This window comes from Sprattus sprattus (assembly GCF_963457725.1).
Source record: "Sprattus sprattus genome assembly, chromosome: 17".
Lineage (NCBI taxonomy): Eukaryota > Metazoa > Chordata > Actinopteri > Clupeiformes > Clupeidae > Sprattus > Sprattus sprattus.
The window spans coordinates 20,904,489-20,928,524 of NC_137915.1; the positions used below are offsets into that span (position 1 = coordinate 20,904,489).

The following is a 24,036-nucleotide window of genomic DNA, read 5'->3' on the forward strand; positions in this document are numbered from 1 at the left end:
ACTGTCATTCCTACGACTACTTTGTCCTCAAGCACCACTTCCTCAGCCAACGTCAGTAAGTGGGTTTATTTGGTGCCATGTCCATGGGGAAGCTTTTCCTTATGTTGGGGTTGGAATGCCAGGCACTGCCCCTCAGACAAGGGTACCCCTGCGTTGGAAGGGGTAATGTGGGTGTGCGGAAGTAGGTTATACAGTCACCTCCCTCCACACTGGGGGGGCATATGTGCCCCCGCTCAGGTCACGGACCACACTTATGTAGTAAGTACTACATCACAGCCAGAGTCCTCTCGTAAGAAGCGATTGGCTGTTAAGGATCACGACAGTGTTTGGGGGACGGATGTACCTGATGACCAGAAAATATGGACTGAAGGAACCAAGGTTACTTTGGCTCTGTTTCCGTGGGTAGGAGTAGGTAAACTTATGTTAAGAATGGAAACGCTTAACTATAGGTTAGGACTGTTTGTTAATGCAACCTTAACCAGCATGGAAGGCCTTAATGATGAAGTGAAACAAATCAGATTAATGGTTCTGCAGAATAGATTATGTTTAGATCTGCTTACTGCTGCTAGCGGAGGGGTCTGTGTTATGCTGAATGATACCTGCTGTACCTGGATACCGGACAATGTGCAAAGTGTCTCTGTGTCTAGAGCCTTACAGCAAATGAAGGCTGTTCGAGATGCTATAGCGCATGATAAAGTATTGGATGTGCATTGGTGGAATCCATTCGCTTGGCTTACTTCTGGTACATGGTGGCAAGTAGTGTTGAAAAGTCTGTTACCTGTTATTGCAATTTTTTTACTTTTTTGTATCTTTATGATGTGTATTTCTACATGCATTAAAGTTCTGATTTCTAGTCTAGTACGTAATTCTGTGCAGAGTGTAATGCTGTCACATGAATTTGATGCCCTCTTGAAATGTCAGGATGATGTTTAAGTGTAATGATGCCTATGCAGAAAACCATTGGAGATGTTTAGGTTGATGTCGATGCTAAATGTTATCTTTAATGATAAAAAGGAGGGAAATGTGAAAGATTATTAAATATTATCATTAAGTTTTAGACTTAAAGGAAATTCTTATAACTGCTAATTTCTAAAGCGTTCTGTGCTGTTGGTTATGTGCCCTGTTTCTCTGTCCTGTTGAATGGAATGCTGTCTCTTGAGAGAGGTGTGATGCTGTCTCTTGAGAGAGGGGGTTGTTTGAAGTTATCTTAGAAAGGCATTGTTAGTTAAGGTATTTACAACTTCGTCTTCAGCTCTAGGAAAACCAATTGATGTATTGTAAAACTAATGTCATGAATGGTTACATTGAGATTGCAATGGCGATTGATGAGGCCAGGTGTTATGTTAAACTTTTCGTGATTGTGTTTCTATTGTTAAGCAAGGTTTCTTATCTTCAAAGGACAGAGGCCAGATGGCGACTTTTGGGTCTGGGAGGGGTTAAAATGTGTTTTGTAAATCTATGTACTGGACCCTAAATAAAAGATCTATGTATCCAGCGGAGAGAGAGAGTTCACACGAGGTGGTAACACACGTTGCTCTCCGCTCTACGGCCGAGAGCGTAATAGATCTGTTCAACTTTGCTCTGGTTATATGGTGTCATTATTTCTAAGTAATTCTAACTAAACTTAGCAAGTGTTTAGGATTTTTCCCTGACACACTGCAGAGGATCTGAACTTTTAGGCAGAGGCTGTTCCCCAAAATACTTGAGAATCTCTTCTCTCACAGAATGACTGATGACATCTGCCTCGTCCCCACTGTCATTCTGGCTGGATGTTTCCTCAGAGTCCGACCCAAGCAATGTGTCCAGCAAAGACACAGACCTCTTCTCTGTAACACCTGCTGATGTTTGGCCCTCTATGGTATGCTGTGGTTGCTGACTCTCCATCACCCTCCTCTTTGCTTCTAGTGCAAGGGTTTGCACTTTCACCTGCAGTTGCAGGCTTTCATCTGGGGACAGGAACTTCAGTCTGCAAAACCTGGGATCCAAGGCAGCTGCGATTACAGAGGTGTTTGTATTGATACCAGCATCTTTGTAGGCCATCTCAACCTCCCATCTTGTTGAGATTTCGTTCGCTGCAACAGCCTGAAATGCCAGCACATGGGTGTTGTCAAAGGCTGCATTCTGTGTAGACTTCAGCAGTCCTTTAATGAGTGCAGGTAGAGAGGAGAGGGTCACATATGACCCCCCACTAAGATAAACAGTTGCACACTCAAATGGCTTGAGAGCTTGTTCTAGCTCTTCCAGCAGGCTCCACTGTTCAGCTTTGAGGTCAAGGAAATGTTTTGCTCTGTGTGTAACCTCTGGGTCTGACAGAGTTGCTGTAACAGGCCACCTCTGCTCTAGCAGGCGGCTGATCATATAGTACGAGCTGTTCCATCTTACACTAACGTCTTGAATCAGCTTGTGTTCAGGTTTGGAACTGGCCATTTCACTCTTTTTGAAATGTTCCACCAAGCATCTTGCCGCTCCAATTGCTCTGTTAATTTGTGGATTCTTCAGTGCTTGATTCACCACTAGTTGCAATGTGTGGCCAGCACAGCGGATTGAAGATATCTTCCAACAACTTGAGGGCTGCTACAACATTAGCTGCATTGTCATGCACCACAGCCTTGATCCTGCTTGTAGGAATCCCAAACCTCTCAATTGCCGTCTCAATCCAGGATGCAATATTCACTGCAGTGTGTCGCTCTTCAAGAGGCATAGTAGTCAAACTATAGCTATTCTAAACTATTCTAAGGTCGCAGGTAGACAACTTTATGTCTTTAATAATGCGTGTATTTAGCAGCTACAATGACAAAAGATATTTAAACTTACGGCAATTTAATAAACATGAATAGACAATACTTACGGTGGCTTTTCTGGCGGTCCATCGTCCACAACGGCGCCTGTATGCTTTCTTTTGAGGTGTTCGTGCATAGCGGTGGTGCTGCTATGATAGGACATCAACACTACTTTGCAGAGTCCACAAACCACGCGCTAGTTTAAAAAAACTCCCATACTTTTGACGCCTTTGGTCTTGACGCCGTCTCTTTCCCCACCAAGTCGGACTCGACTGCTGCTGCCGCCATGATTTTTTTAAACTGAAGCGTTGACTGAAGGCGACCAATGACTGGTGCAAAAAAAGACTGACATCAGGCACGCAGCACGTAGTGATACGGAAGACGCACATTCGTTATACTGAACTGAAGCGTTTAAGAAATTGAAAAGGTAAATTCAGAAAATAAAAAAAAGATGCATCGACTTAAATTATTGATGCCGACGCATTTTTGCCGTCGACCACATCGTCTAATCGCGGCAGCCCTAAATTTACCATAAACCTGAAGCTTTTTTAGGCTATTTTAAAATTCACTTCACTAGATGAATATTGTTTTTTTTTTTTTTTACTGAGTGTGAGGGAGAGACAACATTTGAATGGAAGAGGGAGCTAAGGAAATGACAACAAGAGAGTGTAAAGGGCGGAAGGAAAAAGAAGTAAAAGAGATGGAGAGAGAGAGAGTGCTGTCAATTCTGGCTTGAGTGTTAGTGCTCGAATGTTGTAAACATTCACGTCCATTCAGTCAGTTTGTGTTTAATGTAAGCTGAACAGCTACAAAAAGCTTATATCTGTGTGAACACACATATAATGTTATAACTGCACTTACTTCCTCATCATTCATTTCATTGCTCACATCAAGTTAACCTTAAGCTATAAAATAACGATGAAATCTATCAAATGTATAACGAAGACTGCTACCAATAAAATCAACAGCAGAGTAAATAGAACTTGGATTCTATTTCTGTTGGTTCTACTGGCACAGATTCAGAAAATAAGTGCTATCCAGGAAAGGTTAGTGTCATGTCAGTGACCAAGACTTGAGGTACTACTGTACAAAGGGTTGACTTGAGATACCATTCAAATAGACCTACAAGCCTATTGTGTGTGGTATGAGCAGAAATGAAATCAGAGAATACCATAACACTGATCAGTTCTGCCAGTTTCCTTGAATTTCATTTCATTTCATTTCTTTGTATTATATTAGACCCTATTATTCGTATCCTTTTTGTTCTCGACAAATTGTAGGCTGCAAGACTGTCTGAATGGGAAAGACGAAGGGAGTTTGAGAAGAGTGAACACAGAGCTGTGCTTAGGGTATTTTAAGCAATTTTCACCAGAGCAAGGTAATGGAAAAAGCAGCAGCATGCCTTGATATCTAGCTATGTGTGAACACCTATACTTGTGTGCAAGTGACAGTACTTCCATTTCAGCATGATGCTACACTCATATTGGATCAAATCTGTTCATAAATGTTCACTATTGTACTCAAGCACACAAAGCATTGCTCTAAACTATTAAATGGCATTATTATTCCAACAGGTTCACATTCACTCACACACACACACACACACACACACACACACACACACACACACACACACACACACACACACACACACACTGACTGATTGTCACTCATATTCAATACTGCACTATGCTAATCAAGTGGGACACTGGAGCTGCAAACCACAACGTTTAATCAAACCTGGCAACCTGAAGCTAACAAATATATAGGTCTATGTATTAAGACTCACTGGTTCCCTTCAGTTCAATGCTGGAAACTCAGCTGGCCCAAACAGTGGTCTCTGAGGCCTGCCATGGCAGATTCCACAGCGCTACTCTCACACTAGGCTGGGCCTGAGTGGGAAAATATCCCTGCCAATCCCCCCCTGATTGGACACGAGCGCCTGGAATCACTTGAGCGGCCGGCAGGCATCCTGGGCACGAGTGCCCGTCTCCACGGATCCACAGTATAAATACCCTACAGCAAGGGCATCGGAGCGCAAATATATTAATCAGATCCTATTCTCTCAGTGGCCTTGTGTGTTCGTGTGCACAAGGCGTGCGTACACACACACACATAAACACACACACACACACACACACACACACACACACACACACACGTCAGTGGAACCCTTGACACACCGCAGTTCAACGTAAAGCTGGCTCAGTTACAGGGCAAGTGTCCAACTTTGATTTGAGTTGATAATTGTCTTTGTATGCAGTCCCCTTTCAACACACACACACAGGCACACACAGACCTACATGATGCATGAGTATGAATGTTTGTGTCCTGACTCATGAAGGCTATAAGCACCTCACGCTATCCCCACACCCATGACTGAAGTGGTTGAGCCCTGCCCAGTCTCACTTCTTCCCTGTGGGGCTAAGGGACACTACTCCCCCCACGCCCTGAGTGTCAGATCCACGTTACACAGCAGCCCATAATAGGCTCCATTATCCACACAATAGAGATTGACACCTACAACACACATAGGGTGATGTGATCCCGCTCCACCTTCTCACAGACGGGCTGAGTATCCATGTCAAGGCATGAGGAGTCTACATGCCCTCTCTTTTTCAGTCTCTCTCTCGCTCGCTCACAACCTCCCCCCCCCCCCCCCCCCCCCCCCCACACACACACACACATTCAAGGCCAGGTCTTAAGTGTGACCTCATTAAGAAGCCATAAGGGACAGCAATGAGCCTCAGGAGACAGGAGGCATTACGTTACTGCCTCATGTCTCTCAGCTGACACCGGTCTGGGGGGGGGGGGGTTTAGTGCTCAAATGAGATGCTGGCTCTGACATGTGGATTTCAAGACGCCATTTTGGCTCCAATAGCAGGATACAAGGATTGCAGAAGCAGCGCCACTTCAACACTCTGGCCATTTCAGAGCCAGTAATTAAGTTACTGGAGAAAGGGAGCATAATAAAATGTGGAGCAGAGGATTGTGGGAGACAGCGAAAGCTGCTGCCACCCTCCCCTGTACCGCTCAAAAGGGGCTAACTTGATCACACGCTCAAATCCAAAAATATTCTCCAGTCCCCGTGACTATTTGTTAAGTCCAGCAATATCAGGAGTAAATCCCAGTCCTAAAGATCGAGGGGGTCGGATGGTACGTGCAACAATGTTGACTACCCTACACACCCACACATACAGACACACACACAGTGTGGCGTTATTACAGTGTGGCGTCTTCTTCCTGGAAGTTTATAAATGACCTTTGTGGTTCTGACAACTGTGAGTACAGAACTTGAGTGTGATGGAAGGGCAATGTTTACTCAGATCCCCTCACAACACACACACACGCCTATTAGTCTACAACCACAGGCATGCGCCTCTTTTTTTTTTTCTTTCTGCATAAGGATTGCCAGCCAGTGACGGGATAATGGCTTTTGTTTCGTCCCCGTCCCTTAACACATCCCAGCTGAGGGGCAAAGGATGGCGGCATAGCAGGGGTCAGAGGTGAAGCTCACTAGCATTCCAGGACCATCAGCAGGCCCAGGCAAACAGGAGTCGTAAACATCACTCGATTAACCTCCCGTACCCATGGTGCCCCCCTTCCACTCCCAGCGCGCGCGCGCACACACACACACACACACACACACACACACACACACACACACACACACACACACACACACACACACACACACACACTCCACAGCTGAGGGGACAATTCTTCACACTGGTCGCCACACAAAGGGACCGAAAATAAAAAGGGAGGAGTGGTCGACAACGAGGACGACATCAATCAGGCCAGACTGCTCAGCGAGTAACACTAACCCTTCCATTCCACTCCGTGCCTGGCATGCCAGGGACGCCCCGGGTTTGCACATGAACAAATGTTTCCCTGAAAAGGTCAAAGTGCGGGCGATCAGGAGAAAGAGCAGGAGAGGGGGGCACGCTCCCCGCCTGTGCTAGTTAAGGGCTGAGTTCTGTTGGCCTTCGCTGGAAGCTCAGGTCTGGGACTTCCCCTGGCTCCCAACAGTGTGATACACCCAGTAAGCCTGGGAGAACAGTTCCCATATAGAATATCAATGCACTCTTGAAGTTGTGAGCATGTTCATCAAAGGGGACAGGCATGTCTTATGTACATAATCTTCATATTGTGGCGTGTTATAAGTCTTGTGATATTCCTATATGGTTCAGTAACCAAATTCAACCCAAATATACTAGAGTGGGTATCTGTGGAGGCCCCAGCATGTACTAACATGTTACTCGTGTCAAACTATTCTATTCTATTGGGATTTCTATGGATCTGCTATATGCAGCCTTGTTATAGCATGTGATCAATAGAAGAAACTTTGTCTTTTAAGAATGTTTCTGTTGACAGACAGGGGACCACCAACAGGAAGCTGGCTCCACTGCCCAATTTCTTACCCAAGGGATATTCATCAAAACCTGGTATAGGACCCTATCCCAGGCTCCTCAAAGGGGTTCACATCGAGCTGATGGACCAAAGAACTGTGGCCCTGCTGTACGTCACATTCCTGCTCATTTGCAGAACCTCTACATAAGTAGTATTCTGAGCCCAATGATCCTCTTGTGGGCCACACTGGCAAAGAGGTGGGTGGCATCTCTGAATTACCATCTAAAGCTGTAACACCAGGTGCCTCGGCTTCAGGGCAAGGCTTTTATACCTTCAGAGAGACAGTACCCCTGACCCTCCAACAGGAGGTCCATGTCTCCACACAGGCTCAGCTTTGACGCCTTAATCTCAGAATCTCTAATGGCATCCTTCGAACATTGCTCAACCTCCACTTCACTGAGCAAAACACCCCAAAAAGGAGTCTTCTATGTCAACATCAGGTTCATCTGATGCCACTGGGAATGTTGACAGGGCCATGCAAGCCTCCAATCCAAAACAATCATAGGGTAGAGCATTCACAGTGTGAAAGAACTGATCAGATCACCAGCCAAAACCTTCTCTGCAGGCTGACAACCCTCTGGATCCTACAGCCAGGTGAGTGATTGTCACCTTTTGTTGGGAACTGGTGCCAGGAGTTTACCTCGACCCAAACTCTTGGGAGTTATCTCCAACGTTAGGGACTTCTTTCAGTTGGCGTCTGGCTTCCACCTCCTTTAAAAACTGAAAACACTGCCGCGTAAGGCTGGTGGGCCGCACAGGGGTTCTCAGACACTTAACCCTCCTCTCGCCAATCACGACTATCTCACACCTCGCGCCCCGTAAAACAGGCCCTCCGAATGGACCGCCTGAATTTACACGCTGGTGGCAGGGCCGCATTAAGATAACGCTGCTTCTCAGAAAGCACGGCGTACCTCTATTAATAAAGTTTCCCTTTACTGCCTTCTGCTGACATGCCCAACCAGAAACAATGCAACGGCCCGATGCTCACCCATCAATCACAACCTGACGTCACTGTACACACACACACACACACACACAGACAGACACAGACACACACACACGCACACGCAGACACACACAGACACAGACACACACAGAGACACACACACACACACACAGACACAGACACAGACACAGACACCCACACAGGGGAGAGCGAGACCGGGTAATAGAATCTTCAGTCACTGAGTCTGTTGGGTAAATTGGGAACACAAACAGGGTTTTTACCTGCATGGCAAATTTAAAGGCTCTAAAGAGACTCTAAAATCTGCATGCCCTCCTTTTCTGTGGAGGTATTGCAGTCATTTTGGCTATTGTGCTGCCTCAAATGCTTTATCTTTGCGCAGAGTTCACATATGTAAATTTTGCACATTTGATTGCCACCCAAACTGAATGCACAATTTTCAAACTACCGCCTCCCTCCCCACCACATTATATCCACAAGCCTGAGTCTTTCCTTCAGTCTGAGCTGGGGAAAAGCCTGTTAAAGCACAATGATTAGGAGGGAAACACCTCTTGTCATGTCACCATAAACTGTTGTACCCCCGACCCCCCGTTTGAGCTTTCCTTTTGTTTCCTCCTATGACTCCCCCATCACTCTTACTCTGCATCACTCTGCATCCAACCATCTCACCCACAAACAGACACACATTTACACGTACCATGACACATTCACAGTCCATCTTTCCCTCCTTCCTGGTGTAACCTTCCATCTAAGCTTCAGTCACTCATCTATCTGTTAGGATCTATCTCTTTGGCCTTTTTGTTTATTACTTTTTTTTGGTCCAAAGTTGATCATATTCTCCCCCCCCCCCCCCCTCATTTTGGCACCTCTCTCTCTCACCCTGAATCCTCCACTGCCTGTGCCAAGCAGCCGTCATCTCCTCCGTCACCCCCGCTACCGCTCATCTCTCAGCGGGCTGGTCATCACCAGGGGTCCCAGTGCAGGATCCGCTTCCTCTTGGCAGCTAGGCCGCGCTGCACCACCAAGGGTGAGGGTAAGACGAGATGGCCGCCGGGGCCAAGGCAAGCATCTTTATCGCCATGGCAAACATGATACACGCCGCAACCAAAAGCATTCTGTGCGGGCGGTGCATTCATGTATCTGGCACTTATAAATAAAGCCACTAAATCAAAATATAAATGGCAACGTTGCAGGCGATGATTAAAACCCCAAGGAGGAGATGGAAGGGGAGGAGGCAGGGAGGAGAGGGAAGGAGGGAGGGCAGCAGGGTGTGAGTTACGTGCCGCTCCGCTCTCTGGGGTTTTCTCTCCCGCCTCTGGCAACTCTTTTATTGGCCTGAGCAGGTCACACTGGATATCAGTGTAACTAGAACATGCTGAGGGGGAAATGGAACAACCCCAATTAAAGCAACTAGAGTGTTAGATGTTTTTGCGTGTGTGCGTGTGTGTATGCATGTGTGTGTGTGTGTGTGTGTGTGTGTGTGTGTGTGTGTAAGTGAGTGTATAAATGTGTGTGTGAGTGTGTATATGAGTGTGTATATGAGTGTGCAATCCTCAGCAGGGGTATAAAGGTTAAGGTAAGTGCGGAGGCAGGTCCCTCTAGGATTCCACCAGAGTGTGCTCACATAATTTTCATTCACACAACAATACAAAGGGACCTGGGCTCTGGCTGCTTGTGTGCTGCTATGGCCTCTCTCACACACACACACACACACACACACACACACACACACACACACATATATTTCGGGAGGGGGGGTGGGGGTGTAAAGGGAGTGTAATTAATGGCTGGCTCCCAGCAGCATAATGGCATGCTCCGGTGTGCCCGCATTGTTGCAGGAGAAGAGAGGGTGATTAAACGAACATGACTGTGTGCTGGTGTTGTGTTACGGTGGCCCTGCAGGCCCTCAAAGCACAGCCTCGTTTGGGGGGGGGGGGTTGGGGCAAGAGCGACAAGCCGGCAATCAAGTCAATGAGACTGCGTTTTAGCAGAAGAAAGGCACGATGCACACAGGTGAACCGAGAGCTGTTGGTTAACAACTGACACACAATAGAGAGGGGGATTTTTTTCCCCTTCCCCTCCCCTCATTCATTAGGTGGAAATCACTGGCTACAATTTGTGTGGAGAAAGAGAACAGGGGTGATAGTCTCACACTGCCCTCTTGTGGCTGTCAGTAAATACTTAAACTTCTCACTGACTATGCACTGAACTGAAGAGAAGTGCTAATACACTAGGAGTAAAACATGCGATTCATGAATTAAAAAGAGAGAATTTCAAATACCACACTATCACTATATAAATATTTATATTGTGTTAGCCAACGGAACGATCCTAGCCTGGTAGGAACAGACACACATGCGTTATGTAGCCCTTTTGCTACACCCAAAAGGTGACTTTACAAAGGTGGTGCACACATCTAGTGGTTAAATTCACATCGATTGCCCGCGAAACACACCTGAGTAACAGCACATGCATCAGCACATGCATCTAAATCTTAAGCCTCTTCAGTGTGTCACCTAGCAAGATGTAGTTGTACTAAAGTGCTGACAGAATGACATGACTACATGCTTGTATGCCTGTACCTGTGTGTGCGTGTGTGTGCGCGTGTGCGTGTGTACGTGAGTGTGTGTGTGTTTGTGTGTGTGTACGTGAGTGTGTGTGTGTGTGTGTGTGGGTGTGTGTCTTACCTCTCTGCCTTTGTGAGTGACCATGGCGGCCAGGGGCTTAGCGTAGAAGCGACTGAAGGAGAAGCCCAGGCAGCCGTACATGCTGTTAGCGGTTAGCTTCAGGGCCTTCTGTCTGATGTCATACTGCAGGAGGAGGAGAGAAAGATAACTGTGACTGTCAGGACTCAGGGATTGACTGCTTACGATGAGTTTAGCTTAGCACATGTTCTATTTCACTGCAGCCACTGTGTAGGATCCATCGGTGAGACCAAGTCATTTCCCTCCACATACCCAGGTTAACATAGGTCCTTATAGGCACTAATTCAATGTGATTCACACCAAACTAGACCTGTCTGAACCATGGGGTAAAAGTGAGTTTAACACAACCCATATTTGCCTTTTCAGTCATGTTGTAGCTCTTCTCTAAGACTATAGCTCCCCCTGCTTGTGAGAGAGTTTACCTGCATGTGAAGGTCCGGGTTGAGGTCTGGCTGCTTCATCAGCTGTTTGACCTGCCGACGGCGCTCCACCAGCTTACGGATCTCTTTGGGAAGAATTCCCATCTCCAGGTCAGGGTCCGGAAGTTCAGGAATCTCATCTTGGTCATCATCCTATTACACAGTCACGGAGATAGTAAACCCAACATACATATATGTTTATATAGACATATTATAAAATAGTACATTACAATATAGTACATTATATATTATATGTTATACAATGACAAATGACAAATCCAAGCCAATCAACATGGTGCTTCAGAAACACGGTAGAGAGGGGGTTCAATTTCACTGGCTGATGCGCACAATGCCAACAACCCTTTGCCAAACCAAGGCCATATGGCTAACAGCATCTTTAAGGACACTGAAGGACTGACTGGCTGGTTATTCAACTACTTTAAAGAACAAACAAAAAACACTATAGCTCTGTTGAGACAGCATTTGTGAGAGACACCAAAATATCACGCAGACACAAAACAGACCTCAGTTTTCTTGTGTGTGGTTGAGGCCACTCTCTGGATGGTGGTGAAGCAGATGTTGAACTCCTGGATGATGGAGGGGTACAGACTGTTGAAGTCCAGCAGCAGGATGAACTTGTCATAGAAACCTGGAGGAATAGATTCACCATCAGCCAGATAGAGAAGCCAGGTACACAAAAGCAGTTTCAGGAAAGGTGAGCAAACTGGCACATTTAGGTGTACAACTACTCGTTTGGAAATAAAGGTTTTTTTTTGTGTCAAATTTAAAACTACTGTTGTAAGAAATGTATATATTCATATATCCATATTACTGTCTCTTGACACACACACACATACACACACACACACACTTTTTACGTACCCACTTTAGGATCCAACACCAGACCTCCAGCATATGCAGCCTTTCTCCTTGTCTTCTTTGCAGTCCCTTTACCTGAACCATCCTCATCTTCATCTTCAGCCTGCAAACAAAGCCACATTCTGACTAATTTACCTTTGTTTTATTTTTTCACTTCCTTTTGTCCCAGCCTGTTTCACAAAGTTGGCTGCAGTCTCTTCTCATCTAGTCTTTTAACCTATCAATATCTAAGCCGACCTAATTGCTTGAGTGAAGATCCCAAATAAATGAGCATTAAACCTAATATATGAGCATTCAACCTAGGTTGAGTGATGCCTCAGAGCGACAGCACACACGCCACATACCAGGTCGTGCTGGGGCTTCTTGAAGATCTGCTTGTCTGGAACAATGTAGTTCTTCTCATGGAAGGCATGAAGCAGCAGAAACTCGTTCCTCTCCGCCCGACCGCCCATCAGGGTGCGAGACTGCGGGAGAAGCAAGAACACACTGGTACTGTAGTGGAAGGTCCACTAACTCATAATATTACTTCATCATTATCATGGCTTACGTAAGTGACTAGTAATGTTTTACACCCACATATTTTATAATGCCTACACTTTCACATGTGGCGCATATAAAATACATCAACTCTTACAGTTACAGTCTGTCGATGGGTCTGGTCTTTAACCAGAACCTGTCATGGGTTATCATATATTGGAAATGCTCACCATCACGTTTCCGGCAATGTTGGTGATCTGCAGGGCGAGCGGCAGGACGTTGAGCTCACACATGATCTGCAGGATTAGCTTAGCATCCATCCAGGTGAGCTCCAGCACATACAGCAGGTGTGGGGAATCACTACAGGAGACAAACACATGAACAACATGGAGGTTTAATGGGGAGCTGTGGTAGGGAGAAGAGTTACTAATGTTTGATGGCAATCTCTGTAGTCTCAGAGAACTCCTTGAGGTGAAAAGATTCCGAAGAACCTTGACGTTCTAGGTGACACCTTTTTCTCAAAAGAAAAGGTATTTTCTCATTCTGTCTTTGGCAAGAAAATAAATATGATACAGTAATGTACTCAGTTTTTATAATGATTACACTGTAATTCTATAAAAGCATCTATCGCAACGGTGTTAATTATCTAACGGCGCGTGTAATCGGCAAACGTTTGCGTTGTCATGTTAACCCATTATTAAACTAAGCATATCGATTGTTAATCCATTATCAAATTTAGCATTTTAATTGTTTAACAGAATAACCGATAGTTGACACTGTCCGATAACTGACATAGCTACGCTTGTCAACCTCCAAAACACATCTTTCTGCAGTAATCTCAGGACCCAATACATGGTCTGCAAACTCTACTGTGAAAGGGTTTGAACGCCCACAGTTCCTCACCTGTAGAAGTTCCTGATGTTCTCCTGAGGAATGACGGCACGTTCCGTCTTCAGCACTTGGGAAGCCAGCTCAGTCAGGTGGTAGCTCTTACAGCGAATCAGTTCCTTGGCAGAGATCTGTACGTCACATACCAAACGGCCACAGGTGGCGGTCTTCTCCGCATAGCCACCTCGACCCTGAGGATATAGAGTGAGACATACAGACCATGTAAAACCTAAAACACCAACAGCAGCCATAAAAAGGGGTTGACGCAACAACAAGTGGGAAGGTACCAACCCCTAGTTTAGGCATGTTGGCTCGACGCAGACGTCCGATCTTCGACCAGTGAGGCACCTTGCAGACGCTGATCCTCTGCAGAAGTACTTCCAAGTCAAACCCCAAGATGTCATGACCCTAAGGAAGGAATACCAAATTACCAAACAAACGAGAGCACTTCAAGTACTAAGTTACATTCCCATGCTAGAAGTGGACAGTCTGTTTCAGTATGGTGCACTGTTTGAAGTTTCTACCAATGACATGACAAAGACATCAAAGTCAGTGGCACTGCAATTATACAATTTCAGTGCAATTAATTAAGTGATATGTTCACATTCAAAATATAGATTTTCATAATATGTTAGACAGGTAGAAACATGGACTGGTCAAAAAGAAATAAAAACACATACCACTAAAACATCTGGATCAATCTTGTGCATCTTAGCCAAGAAAAAACCTAACAATGCACGCTCTGTTCCTGCAATCTCCACTTTGGCATTCTGAGAGAAGGGCAGAAAACACAGCAGTCTTTCAAAAAAAATCCTCTCACAGACAGCACTGCATACACAATAGATCCATTTCAGCAAAAGGTTGCATTTCAGCAATCTGTTGTTCAACACACCTTCTTTCTTACAGCCTCTTTGAAGTCATACGGGAAGATGCAGTCATTCGGTTTGCTCACCACTGTGAATGGAATACAAATGAAGTTAACTAAGTTAAATAATTAAAATATACAAAACCTTTCCCCCCCCCAAACAGGTGTACACAATGTTTGCCACCCTCCGACAGGGGGAGAAGGAAGTGAGGAGGAGGGTGTGGCCACTCACCACAGAAGTGGGTCTGAAAAGGCGGTCGGGGCGGCGCCTTATCCAGGCGGAAGTTGTGATGGACAAGAGCACCCAGTGACACAATCTGGATGTGAACAAGGTGGGGGTGGAAAACGTTAAGAAAAATATGTAAAGGGAGAAACCCTGAGAGATATCAATTTCTGATGGGAAACCAGACCAGAGACATTATGAGGGACAAAATCACTGCAAGGAATATGAATAACAGAATAATAACCTGTCTGTAACTGGAAGTCCAGTCAATCACATTGGACAAGGCATAACTGACGTTTCGCCTTACCTGAATGTATTGTTTATTTCCACTGTACCATAGCTGTACTGCGAAATTTAGTGCATGCACAGTGAGCAAGTCGCACAGACAATCATGTCTTTTTCAGCCTAATCTGAGCGTTTACAGAAAAGATAATCATGTTGTTTGGCAGATTTAAACGTAGATTCAAATCTCTCCCCATTATCTGCGGTAGAAGTCTGATCTCGGTTGCCCAAAATAGCTGCCCAAAGACGTTGCCAGGACTACTCGCCTATAAGGCCTTTGACCAAACTTCCTGAGGTGAACCAAAGAAGATAGAAGAAGCATAAATAAATAAGAGAAGAAGTGGAGGAGGAGGTGGAGAACGGGGCAGAGGGAAGCTCACCTCATTGTGATGGGTCTTGGGGTTCTGCACAGTTTTCAGACTGAGTGACATGACGACCAGAGGGGGAGGAGGCAGGTCCTTCACCACAGACACCAGCTCACTCTTCAGGGCCACAGCCTCCACCTTACACCAGCTCAGGGACTGGTTGGTCAGTTCTGCAGGACAAAGGGGAAAACAACCACAACATTTCCTACTATGGATCGATCATATCGCAGAAGCTTCCACATGTGCTGATGTGCTACAGAAGAAGAACACAACACATTACAGCTGTAAATATATGGGTTGCAATCATAAATAGAAAGGAAAATAGCATGAAACAGCAAGAAGGACTAACAGTGTGTGCATGTGTATGTTAGACATACGTGGGGTTTTGATGTCGAGCCAGCAGGGCCCACGGATCTTCCTGCTGAGGAGGAAGTGCTCGAGGCTTGATGTGTTGGAGCCAAACACATGGGAGAACGTGGAGCCCTTCAGGTCAGAGGGCAGCGGGGGCATCTCAGCCTAGATCAGATCCAACACAGATTCCACACGTTAACACATGTACCATCCATGGTTTTCTGTTAGCATCAGCTAACCATTAGGTTACCTGACATTTAGGTGTTCATTTACAAGAATGACCTTGACAAGTATTTCATCTTCACCACGATGAAACCTTCCAAAGCTAATGTCTGCTCGCCTACTGACAGAATACGTTTATATGGATCAACCGCTCAAGACTAAAAGTAGTTTAAACTCTTGAAAGACATCAATACTCACCGAGTACCTCACTTCCAGGTATTCACTTTGTGTGGGAACGTCTGGGATCTCAAAGGCGTAATTCTTCTCCACTTTCTACCATGTCAAACAGAGATGATTACAGAGTAGTTGGAATAATATAATAAAGTATACACTGGATAATCAGTGCCAAATGTGATCAAATAAATACAACAATCAAGAGAGTTCACAAACTTTAGATTTGAACTTCATGATCCTCAACTTCTCCGAGAGGCTGTTGAACTCGTGATAGACATCCATCATGCCCACTGGCTGGTCAGTCGACTCCCCAGTTGCCAAATTAACTTTCTGTCAGTCAGACACACAATTTAAAGTGTAAACAACGGACCTAATGTTCTTCCAGCCTGTCTGGCATTACTAATACAAAACAAACAGAAAGAAATATGTACATATTTCCACAATTTTGTAGATGCTTCAATAAAACACCATGACAAAATAGATGCATATTTTCTTATGTCTTGAGTGCTTGTGAAGTCACAGCCCTGACATTCCTTAAACAATAAGTTAACAAATGTGGGAACTGAGGAGGTCATTTTCCCAGGAAATATTATTCATTAATTCGACAAGCACATTCTTTTGAGCTAAACATACAGTCCTGTAAATCGAGCTGGTGACCAGATCAGGAACTCACATGTTCTCTTGGAAGCAGGTACATGGTCCTCTCAATGTTCCTAACAGCCACACAGCAGCTCACATGCGCTTTGGCTGACTCTATCCACACTTTACCAAACATGAACACCACACCTGCAGAAGACGCCATGCACAAACTCAATCAACATACATTCACATGGAGTCATTCAACACTTTAGTGTGGTTACAGTGGATACAAATGTTTGAGGTAGCTTCAGGGTAAGAGGCAAACACTCACATAAAAGCACTACCGAAAAGTTGAAATGTGGTAACCTCTCATTTCAGAAAAAAAAAACCTGGTCTCCTCACATGGCCTAAAGCAATTCTATCTTCGCCAAAAGTGGTAGACACGCACCTGGTTGGCTGTAATGATCCTCAAAGGCATCCAGCCAGTAGAAGCGGAACGCCATCTCCCCGTCTGGGCCCTCCACCATGGGCAGCTGACTGGAGTCCACCTGCACCTCCACAGGGGCCTCACTGGTCTCGTCATCCTCCTCCATCTTCTCCCAGCCTCCCTTCAGGCCCGATCTGGAGGGACAACAAAAAAACAATGAATCTGCATTCATAATTCCAGGCTTTATAACTATTTAACAAAGTGCTTCAGCCGTCAGCCAGTACATTATTTGTGGTTGAGAGACATCAAAGTGCTTTCTGAATTGGTTGGATTTTGAAGGCATATAGGTGGTGTCCTACATACAGACACTGCCTGTGCAGAACTACTGTACTGTTCCAAGAACCTGCCCAATGCAGAGGGAGTGATAATACCTGATTTTGTTGGCCCATATTTACAACAAAAATCACGCTGGCCGGCCAGGTAAATAGAAAGAGCAGAGATAAACTTTGGACACATTTCTCTAACATTTAACCCGACAGACTGACGTGGATCCTCAACCTTTTGGCTCCCAAGGCCCCCCCTGTGTCAAAGGAACTATTTCAAGCCCCCCTCCCATAGGAGACGTGATAACCTGTCATTATTGCGACTCCATCTGGACACGCTCCACAGTCCAATGCAGTAAGTCAAGCATATTCCACCTGGCCTCATAAAAACTTTCAAAAACTACTTTTGATATTCCAGTAATCCTCAAATACCAAGGGGAATCCTTCATGTCCATTTCCCCTTTTTTTCACATACATCCACAGATAGAAAAAAGGGAGTTGATAGGCACCACAATTCACTGAAAACAAAAAATATAAATACCAAATGTTTCATGGCTAATTTCTAATCTCATTTTCAATTTAAAGCTGTCCGTACAAATGCTTGTGTGTTTCACTTGATAAATATCATCTCAGCCCAACCCCCAGGTCCCTGAGGCCCCCTTGTGGAGAACCACTGCCCTGGCACTTACATGAGCATAGCATCCTGTGGTTCATCCTTGGGCTCCTCCTTCACAATGGGTTTGATCTCTAACTCAGCCTCTGCCTTCTCCACCACTTCCGCGTTGTTCTCATTGCCCACCTCCATCGGCTCGTCAAAGTCTACCTCGTCAAACAGCAGAGACTCTTGCTCTAAATAAACAAGTACAAAGTGTTTTCATGATGGGTAATCAAGATATTGACACAAAGATGCACACACAAAACTACACGTCACAGACAAAGCAAGTGACTACCCTGAACAGGGGTAGCTTCTGTGGTTTGACGAACAAGCTGAATTCTGTAGACTGAAAACTGCATGTCTAACGCATAACATAGTACACCTTCTTGTTAACGTTACTTAAACTCATATTAATTATCCAAATGTGTTCTTTTTAGTTTTGTAATTGCATATGTTTCTAGTTGTTCAAGTTGAGTTTGAGAAAACGATTGCAATACATTTTTCTGAGGACAAATCAAGTGTCATTACTAGGGATGCACCGATACCGATACCAGTATCGGGTATCGGGTCGATACTTCGTTAAAATACTCGTACTCGTTTTAAATTACCGATACCAAAAACCGATACCCAGTGTTGCGTCTTAACGCGTGTGTTTTCTTCTCCTCTACTGTCTATGCCTGCCAGGTGTGAGAGCGGCGAGTTGCATAGAGGCCGAAAGCGGTATTGCAGACAGATAAGTTGAGGTTGAACTTGCAGTTTAAATTAATTCAATAACAGCTTGGATACGATGTGTGGAGGTGGCTTGCGTAAGCTAACGGTTTCGCTAGAGATTTTAAACTTAACACGTACGACCTCCAGTAAAGGTAAGTGCTATCTTCGGCTATTTTATGTTTTGCAGTTAACTTAGAACTGCTGTTACATAGGCAAAGTGTAGGGGCTAGCCTACTGTCTTTAGCGACGCTGCGCCTAGAACATATTATTGCCATTTGCTACGGTTGATTGACGGGGACGGGAATGTATTTGTTTTCTCCTCTTTTACCCGGACGCATTTAGGTCTTGAAAGGAGGACATGTGAGGGTAAAAGAGGACGTCTGTCTTGTCTTGTGTTTCAGGAATCTTGTTGGCTTGAGTTTGTCATAAACACCCGCTAGCAAGTAGCCGCTAGCAAGACATCCCGTTAGCGAGGTTAGCGAGGTTGTTTTAACACTCTTGGACATTGATGCTAGTATTACGTTTTTTCTTTCGTTTTTCCGCCTGATATTAAGTGCTTTTGCGTTAACTTCTTTGCAATGTTATTGTGATAGCTATGTTGGCTAGGTTGCAAACAACTTCCCTAATGCAGTCAAACTTCAGGCAAGTGTCAATTTGGCTGCAAGAACGTAGCCAAGTTCATTGTCAACATTAAACTCTAGTAAGAAATCGCTATACCGTTGTGCTGCCTTAACTGCGATTTGGACTCATTTTAAGATAAATGATGACAGGAGTAAGGCACAGTGTAAGATCTGCACTGTTACAGTGTCGAGGGGCAGAAAGGAAAGTACTTCGTTTGACACAAGCAATTTGATTAAACATCTGAAGACGCACCATAGTGCCAAGCACACAAAGTTCACTCATGCCAGTGGCTTAAGAGACCAAGCAACCAAACGCGCACGCACACAGACAGAGAGAGAAGGGGAGGAAGAGAGTTGTTGATCCTTTTGTAACTGAACTGTGCTCATGTTCTTATCATCCAGGATAGTTCTGTTCACTTTTTGTTAAGCAGACTGTGTTGTTAACTATGCAGCAAATTAAATTGCCATCTGTCTATATTTAAATTTTGTCTAATGTGATGATATTGACTCTTTTTTTTTTTTTTTTTTTTTAAACCAGAAAGCTGTTTATTTTTGGCTTGGGATAGCCTTCTGTTAATGTTGTACTATAGGCTTGACATAACCTGCAGAGGATAAAATAAAATCTTTCATGGAAACCAAATCTTGGAAGTATCGGTATCGGTACTCGGTATCGGCAAGTACACAAATAAAAATACTCGTACTCGTATCGGTTTGTAAAAAAGTGGTATCGGTGCATCCCTAGTCATTACCTTCCTCTGGCTCCTCCACTTTGATGGCTTTGGGGACAGGAGCTGGTTTGGGGGCCTGGGGTCTGGGTTTTTTTGCCACAGAGGACGATTTGGCTGGCAACACCTCCTGCAATAGCCAGAGCATTACAATCACTGTTTAGATTGTACAATGTGCCAATGTTAATGCAAATATATCAATACACAAAGCTGTCTAAAGGGAAAATGCATAAGGTCAATAAAATGTCCTAATAACAACTTTGACCTGACTTATATTTGCAGTACTTCTGCCACTTGTGTCAAATCAGTGCACACAGCAAATACCTTTGGTGTCTGAGGCTTAACTGAGAAAGGATTCATGGGGGATCCCACAGCTCTCTTCTTCTTCAGTGTGACAACAGGCGGGGGGGTAAGGATAGAAGGTTTCTGGTGGAGGGAGAGATGTAAGACGTTAATTTGATATGGGTAACAGGGGTCCTCTAGCCTGGATACCAGACTGAACTTAGCCCCGCCCACAACATTTGAGGTCTGGAAGTGTGGTCTGGCACTGCTCCGTTGGGGAGAAATTATCAAAGATCAGAAAGTGACCTAACCAATCAAATTGTCAGGGTGGGCTTTATACGAGGATCGACAGATGAAAAACAGTAACGTTATTAACCACGTCTCCAAAGACCGCTTGGTTTGAATTTGTTCTCAACAAAGACGGCTGCCGCTGGAGAGCTGAGATGTGTAGGCTAGATTCTGCCATCAAATCTGTTTAAGAAGACATCGACAGCGCATTAATTCCGAAAGAGGAACAGAGAAACGTGATCAATGCATTTGTTGATCAAAAATATGTTTTTGCCGTCCTTCCTACGGGATTCGGTAAAAGTTTAATTCATCAGCTGGCCCTGGTAACATACTACATTGCTCTGATTGGTTTGAGGTCTATCCAATTGAGCGAAGAGGCATTTTTTCCCTGGTTCGGTTGAAACACGCCCCTAATCCCAGCCCAATGGAGCAGTATCAGACTCATATTCTGACTAGAATTATGAGAATGACATCATCAGGCTAGGGGTCCCCCTTGTCCTTACACAAAAGAAAAAACTTAAACTTTATCATTGCCATAATTGCATTAGTCGTTGAACTATACGCAGAGGATAATGCACAGGGCAAATTACATTTTTGGTCAAATGGCGACTGTGGACTTAAAACTCACCTCTGAATGCAGGTCTTGCAAAATGTCACCCAATAAGTCATCTTTGGAGAGATCAACATCTTTCTACAGGGCACGGGGAAAACAAACGTCTTATAAAATGCAGCTCAAGAATTCTACACTTAACTCACAGGCACAGGGTAACTTTAGACCCAATATGAAGGCTGGTCTTACTGACCTCGGCTGGCTTCTTCACATTGCTGTTCATGAACAGACTTTTGATACTGTTGGGTTTGGCCAGGGACACTTTCTTCATGTTCTTTTTGTCCCTGGCATCTCCAGCTTTTCTCCCCGCTTTGCCTGGTCAAATCAAGACACCACATGAGCTTGGGCACCAGGGATGGAAATTCATTTTCAAATACACCAGCCACGTATTCTTTACCAGCCACCATTTTGTAAATCACACTTTTGAGTGTGCACACGTTCCTGGGTTACTAATTTGTCTATAAAGTTTGTCTTGATGGAAAAAAAAAAAAAATCCTGGTACACACTTTCCCATAAACATTATTCATTTAATATTTATCTCCCTCACACCAGACACACACACACTTAAAATGCACATAAATAGAAATTAACACTTTTGGTGCCCACAATAAATTGTCTGCCTTGCTACTGGCCAAAGCATTTGCCGACAGTGGTAGCAAAACAATGACTGACTTGCCTACTCATGGAAAACTAGCCATTCCCCACTGTTGGACTTTCTCCACTTCTCATTAAAAAAACAAAAAAAAAAACACCTTTTTACCAACTTTTGATTAACGAACTTGAGTGGTCTCCTCTTGTGTAGGTGTACTAACATCAGCAGCAGCTGTCTAGATTAGCCTGCTCAACTTTGTAAATAAATCAACGATAGAGTAAGAAGAAAATGCTCTCCTGCTTTGAGTTTCACGTCCAGCCAAGTTGCTGTTCATTGGCCCAAACCTTACTCTGATTGGGCGACATACAGAAGGAAACATAACTAACTTTTACCTGACAGCTAGTAAGTAATAAAACTATTTAGGTAAACTGCCTGACAATTAAGTGGACTTTTTTCACGGAAAAATTGAATCACGTGAATTATGTTTGTTAAATGCCCCCTTTGTCTACCCGCCAGCATGGCAGGTGGATTGTTCAAATTCACTCGCCACTTCACAAATTCACCCGCATTTGGTGGGTAGCAGGTGCACAATTTCACATCCCTGTTAGGCACACTCTCAAAGGAAGACTGAATCTGAAGAAGAGACCCCAGCCAGACACAACTGATTGAGAGCATAAAGCAATGACATGGCTTGAATATGAAATCTATCACCTAAGGGTAACACATGGTCTCCCTACCTTTAGCACCTTTATTCAGTGCATCATCATCCAGCTCTTCATCAAATATCTCTCTCCCGTCTTCTACGTAACCCATCCCATCTGTTCAAAGACATAACACCATTAGTAAAAACATGTAACTATGGAGATATAAGAGGAGGGCAATAGTTGGCACAAATGTGACTGATTAACAGCTTTAGTTATGGCTCACCATCATCAATGATCCAGTCGTCGTCTTGTCGGTCTCTGACCATGCGTGAATACTGGTCCTCGTCCACCTCTTCATACACATTCTCAAACTCCTCCACCTGATGAAACAATCTCCATTAGCACACAGATGTTTTTATACTAGAAAAACAAAGTCCTGAACCAAAATAAAAGTGTTACATCCAGAAGGAGTTAATGTAAATAACTTTGTCTGCTCAGTAAGTGATGCTTTAGATTAAGTCCAAATTGATAAAATGCATAACCTCAGAACTGTTCTCAACATCACATTTAGGTATCAATTTAGTCATACATTTACACAAAGATTTCACAGTTGTCATCTTGGTCCATGAAGACATTTGGTAAAAGTCTTGGGCAGGTGCAAGTTCACATCAAACATGGAATAGTGCAAACAAGGCGGGGTGCTACATCAATCACCTCATATTTCACTTTTTCTCCCTTCTTGGCCCTTTTCAGTTGCTCCAGGGCTGATTTGCGTCCAACCTTCTCCTTCTTCTCCCTCCTGGAGCGGGTAGCAGCGAGGCCACATGCATCCCCAGCAGCATCTAATGACACAACACATTTTAATCAGTGGGCGCTTATCACTGCCAGGACGGCCTGAAGCGCACGGCGGACAGCTGTCAGGTGACAGAAGACAGGTGACGTGAGCAACTGAACGGATTACCGGTAGTTACCACTTGCGTTCCTATGACAACATACTTTAGACTGGTGGACTTTTTCCGAACATAGAGTAGAACGTTTAATTACCTGACATATCAGCTAGGTAGCCAACTTTGGCGAAGTAATTGACGTTAACTAGAGTCTCTGAACATCTCGTGTTAGCTAACTAGCTAACATAGTTCCCTTTACCTGAAACACTTTTTACCAAACGTTTTCTTTGCCGAATTAAAAAGAGAGCATGAATATCCCTACAACTATGCTATTGCGGAGTTCGTCTAATAAACAAGCAACAGTTACATAGCACAGCTACTTTACCTCGGTGAGGTGTAACGCTATACGCCTGCCAGCTTATCGACAATGGCAGAGGGGGACACTGCCACCACATAGTTACTTGGCCTTTCTGCATGATAAAATAAATGTGTATTCCCTGTGTTTGATCTCATTAATACGACTCACCAGTGTCTGGGTTGTCCATGTCTTTATCAGGATTTGAAACCGGGGCCATTGGTCCACCTGTTCAGACTCTCGATATTTGCACGAATTCTTCGGTCACAATAACAGATTCCGCGCCAAAGCGTCTTCCCGGGGAAAGTCGTATGGCGGAAATGGCGTCACC

At 44.5% G+C, this 24,036-nt stretch overlaps 1 protein-coding gene across 1 annotated transcript in view; it reads right to left on the reverse strand.

The window, feature by feature from the left end:
- pola1 (polymerase (DNA directed), alpha 1) overlaps positions 1–23,925 on the reverse strand; it is a gene marked incomplete at both ends in the record, with an annotated part of 77,373 nt that extends 53,448 nt beyond the window's left edge. The window contains 26 exons of the mRNA XM_080855488.1: positions 10,845–10,967; positions 11,285–11,434; positions 11,809–11,930; positions 12,164–12,263; positions 12,505–12,624; positions 12,868–12,997; positions 13,541–13,716; positions 13,817–13,933; positions 14,206–14,295; positions 14,418–14,479; positions 14,623–14,707; positions 15,276–15,430; positions 15,638–15,776; positions 16,032–16,106; positions 16,224–16,337; positions 16,681–16,793; positions 17,035–17,207; positions 18,026–18,185; positions 20,072–20,177; positions 20,372–20,473; positions 21,246–21,308; positions 21,421–21,542; positions 22,557–22,637; positions 22,747–22,843; positions 23,178–23,305; positions 23,877–23,925. Coding sequence (XP_080711614.1) covers positions 10,845–10,967; positions 11,285–11,434; positions 11,809–11,930; positions 12,164–12,263; positions 12,505–12,624; positions 12,868–12,997; positions 13,541–13,716; positions 13,817–13,933; positions 14,206–14,295; positions 14,418–14,479; positions 14,623–14,707; positions 15,276–15,430; positions 15,638–15,776; positions 16,032–16,106; positions 16,224–16,337; positions 16,681–16,793; positions 17,035–17,207; positions 18,026–18,185; positions 20,072–20,177; positions 20,372–20,473; positions 21,246–21,308; positions 21,421–21,542; positions 22,557–22,637; positions 22,747–22,843; positions 23,178–23,305; positions 23,877–23,925 — 2,952 coding nt within the window. The remainder of the gene's footprint in view (positions 1–10,844; positions 10,968–11,284; positions 11,435–11,808; positions 11,931–12,163; positions 12,264–12,504; positions 12,625–12,867; positions 12,998–13,540; positions 13,717–13,816; positions 13,934–14,205; positions 14,296–14,417; positions 14,480–14,622; positions 14,708–15,275; positions 15,431–15,637; positions 15,777–16,031; positions 16,107–16,223; positions 16,338–16,680; positions 16,794–17,034; positions 17,208–18,025; positions 18,186–20,071; positions 20,178–20,371; positions 20,474–21,245; positions 21,309–21,420; positions 21,543–22,556; positions 22,638–22,746; positions 22,844–23,177; positions 23,306–23,876) is intronic.
- Between the last annotated feature and the right edge of the window lie 111 nt (positions 23,926–24,036).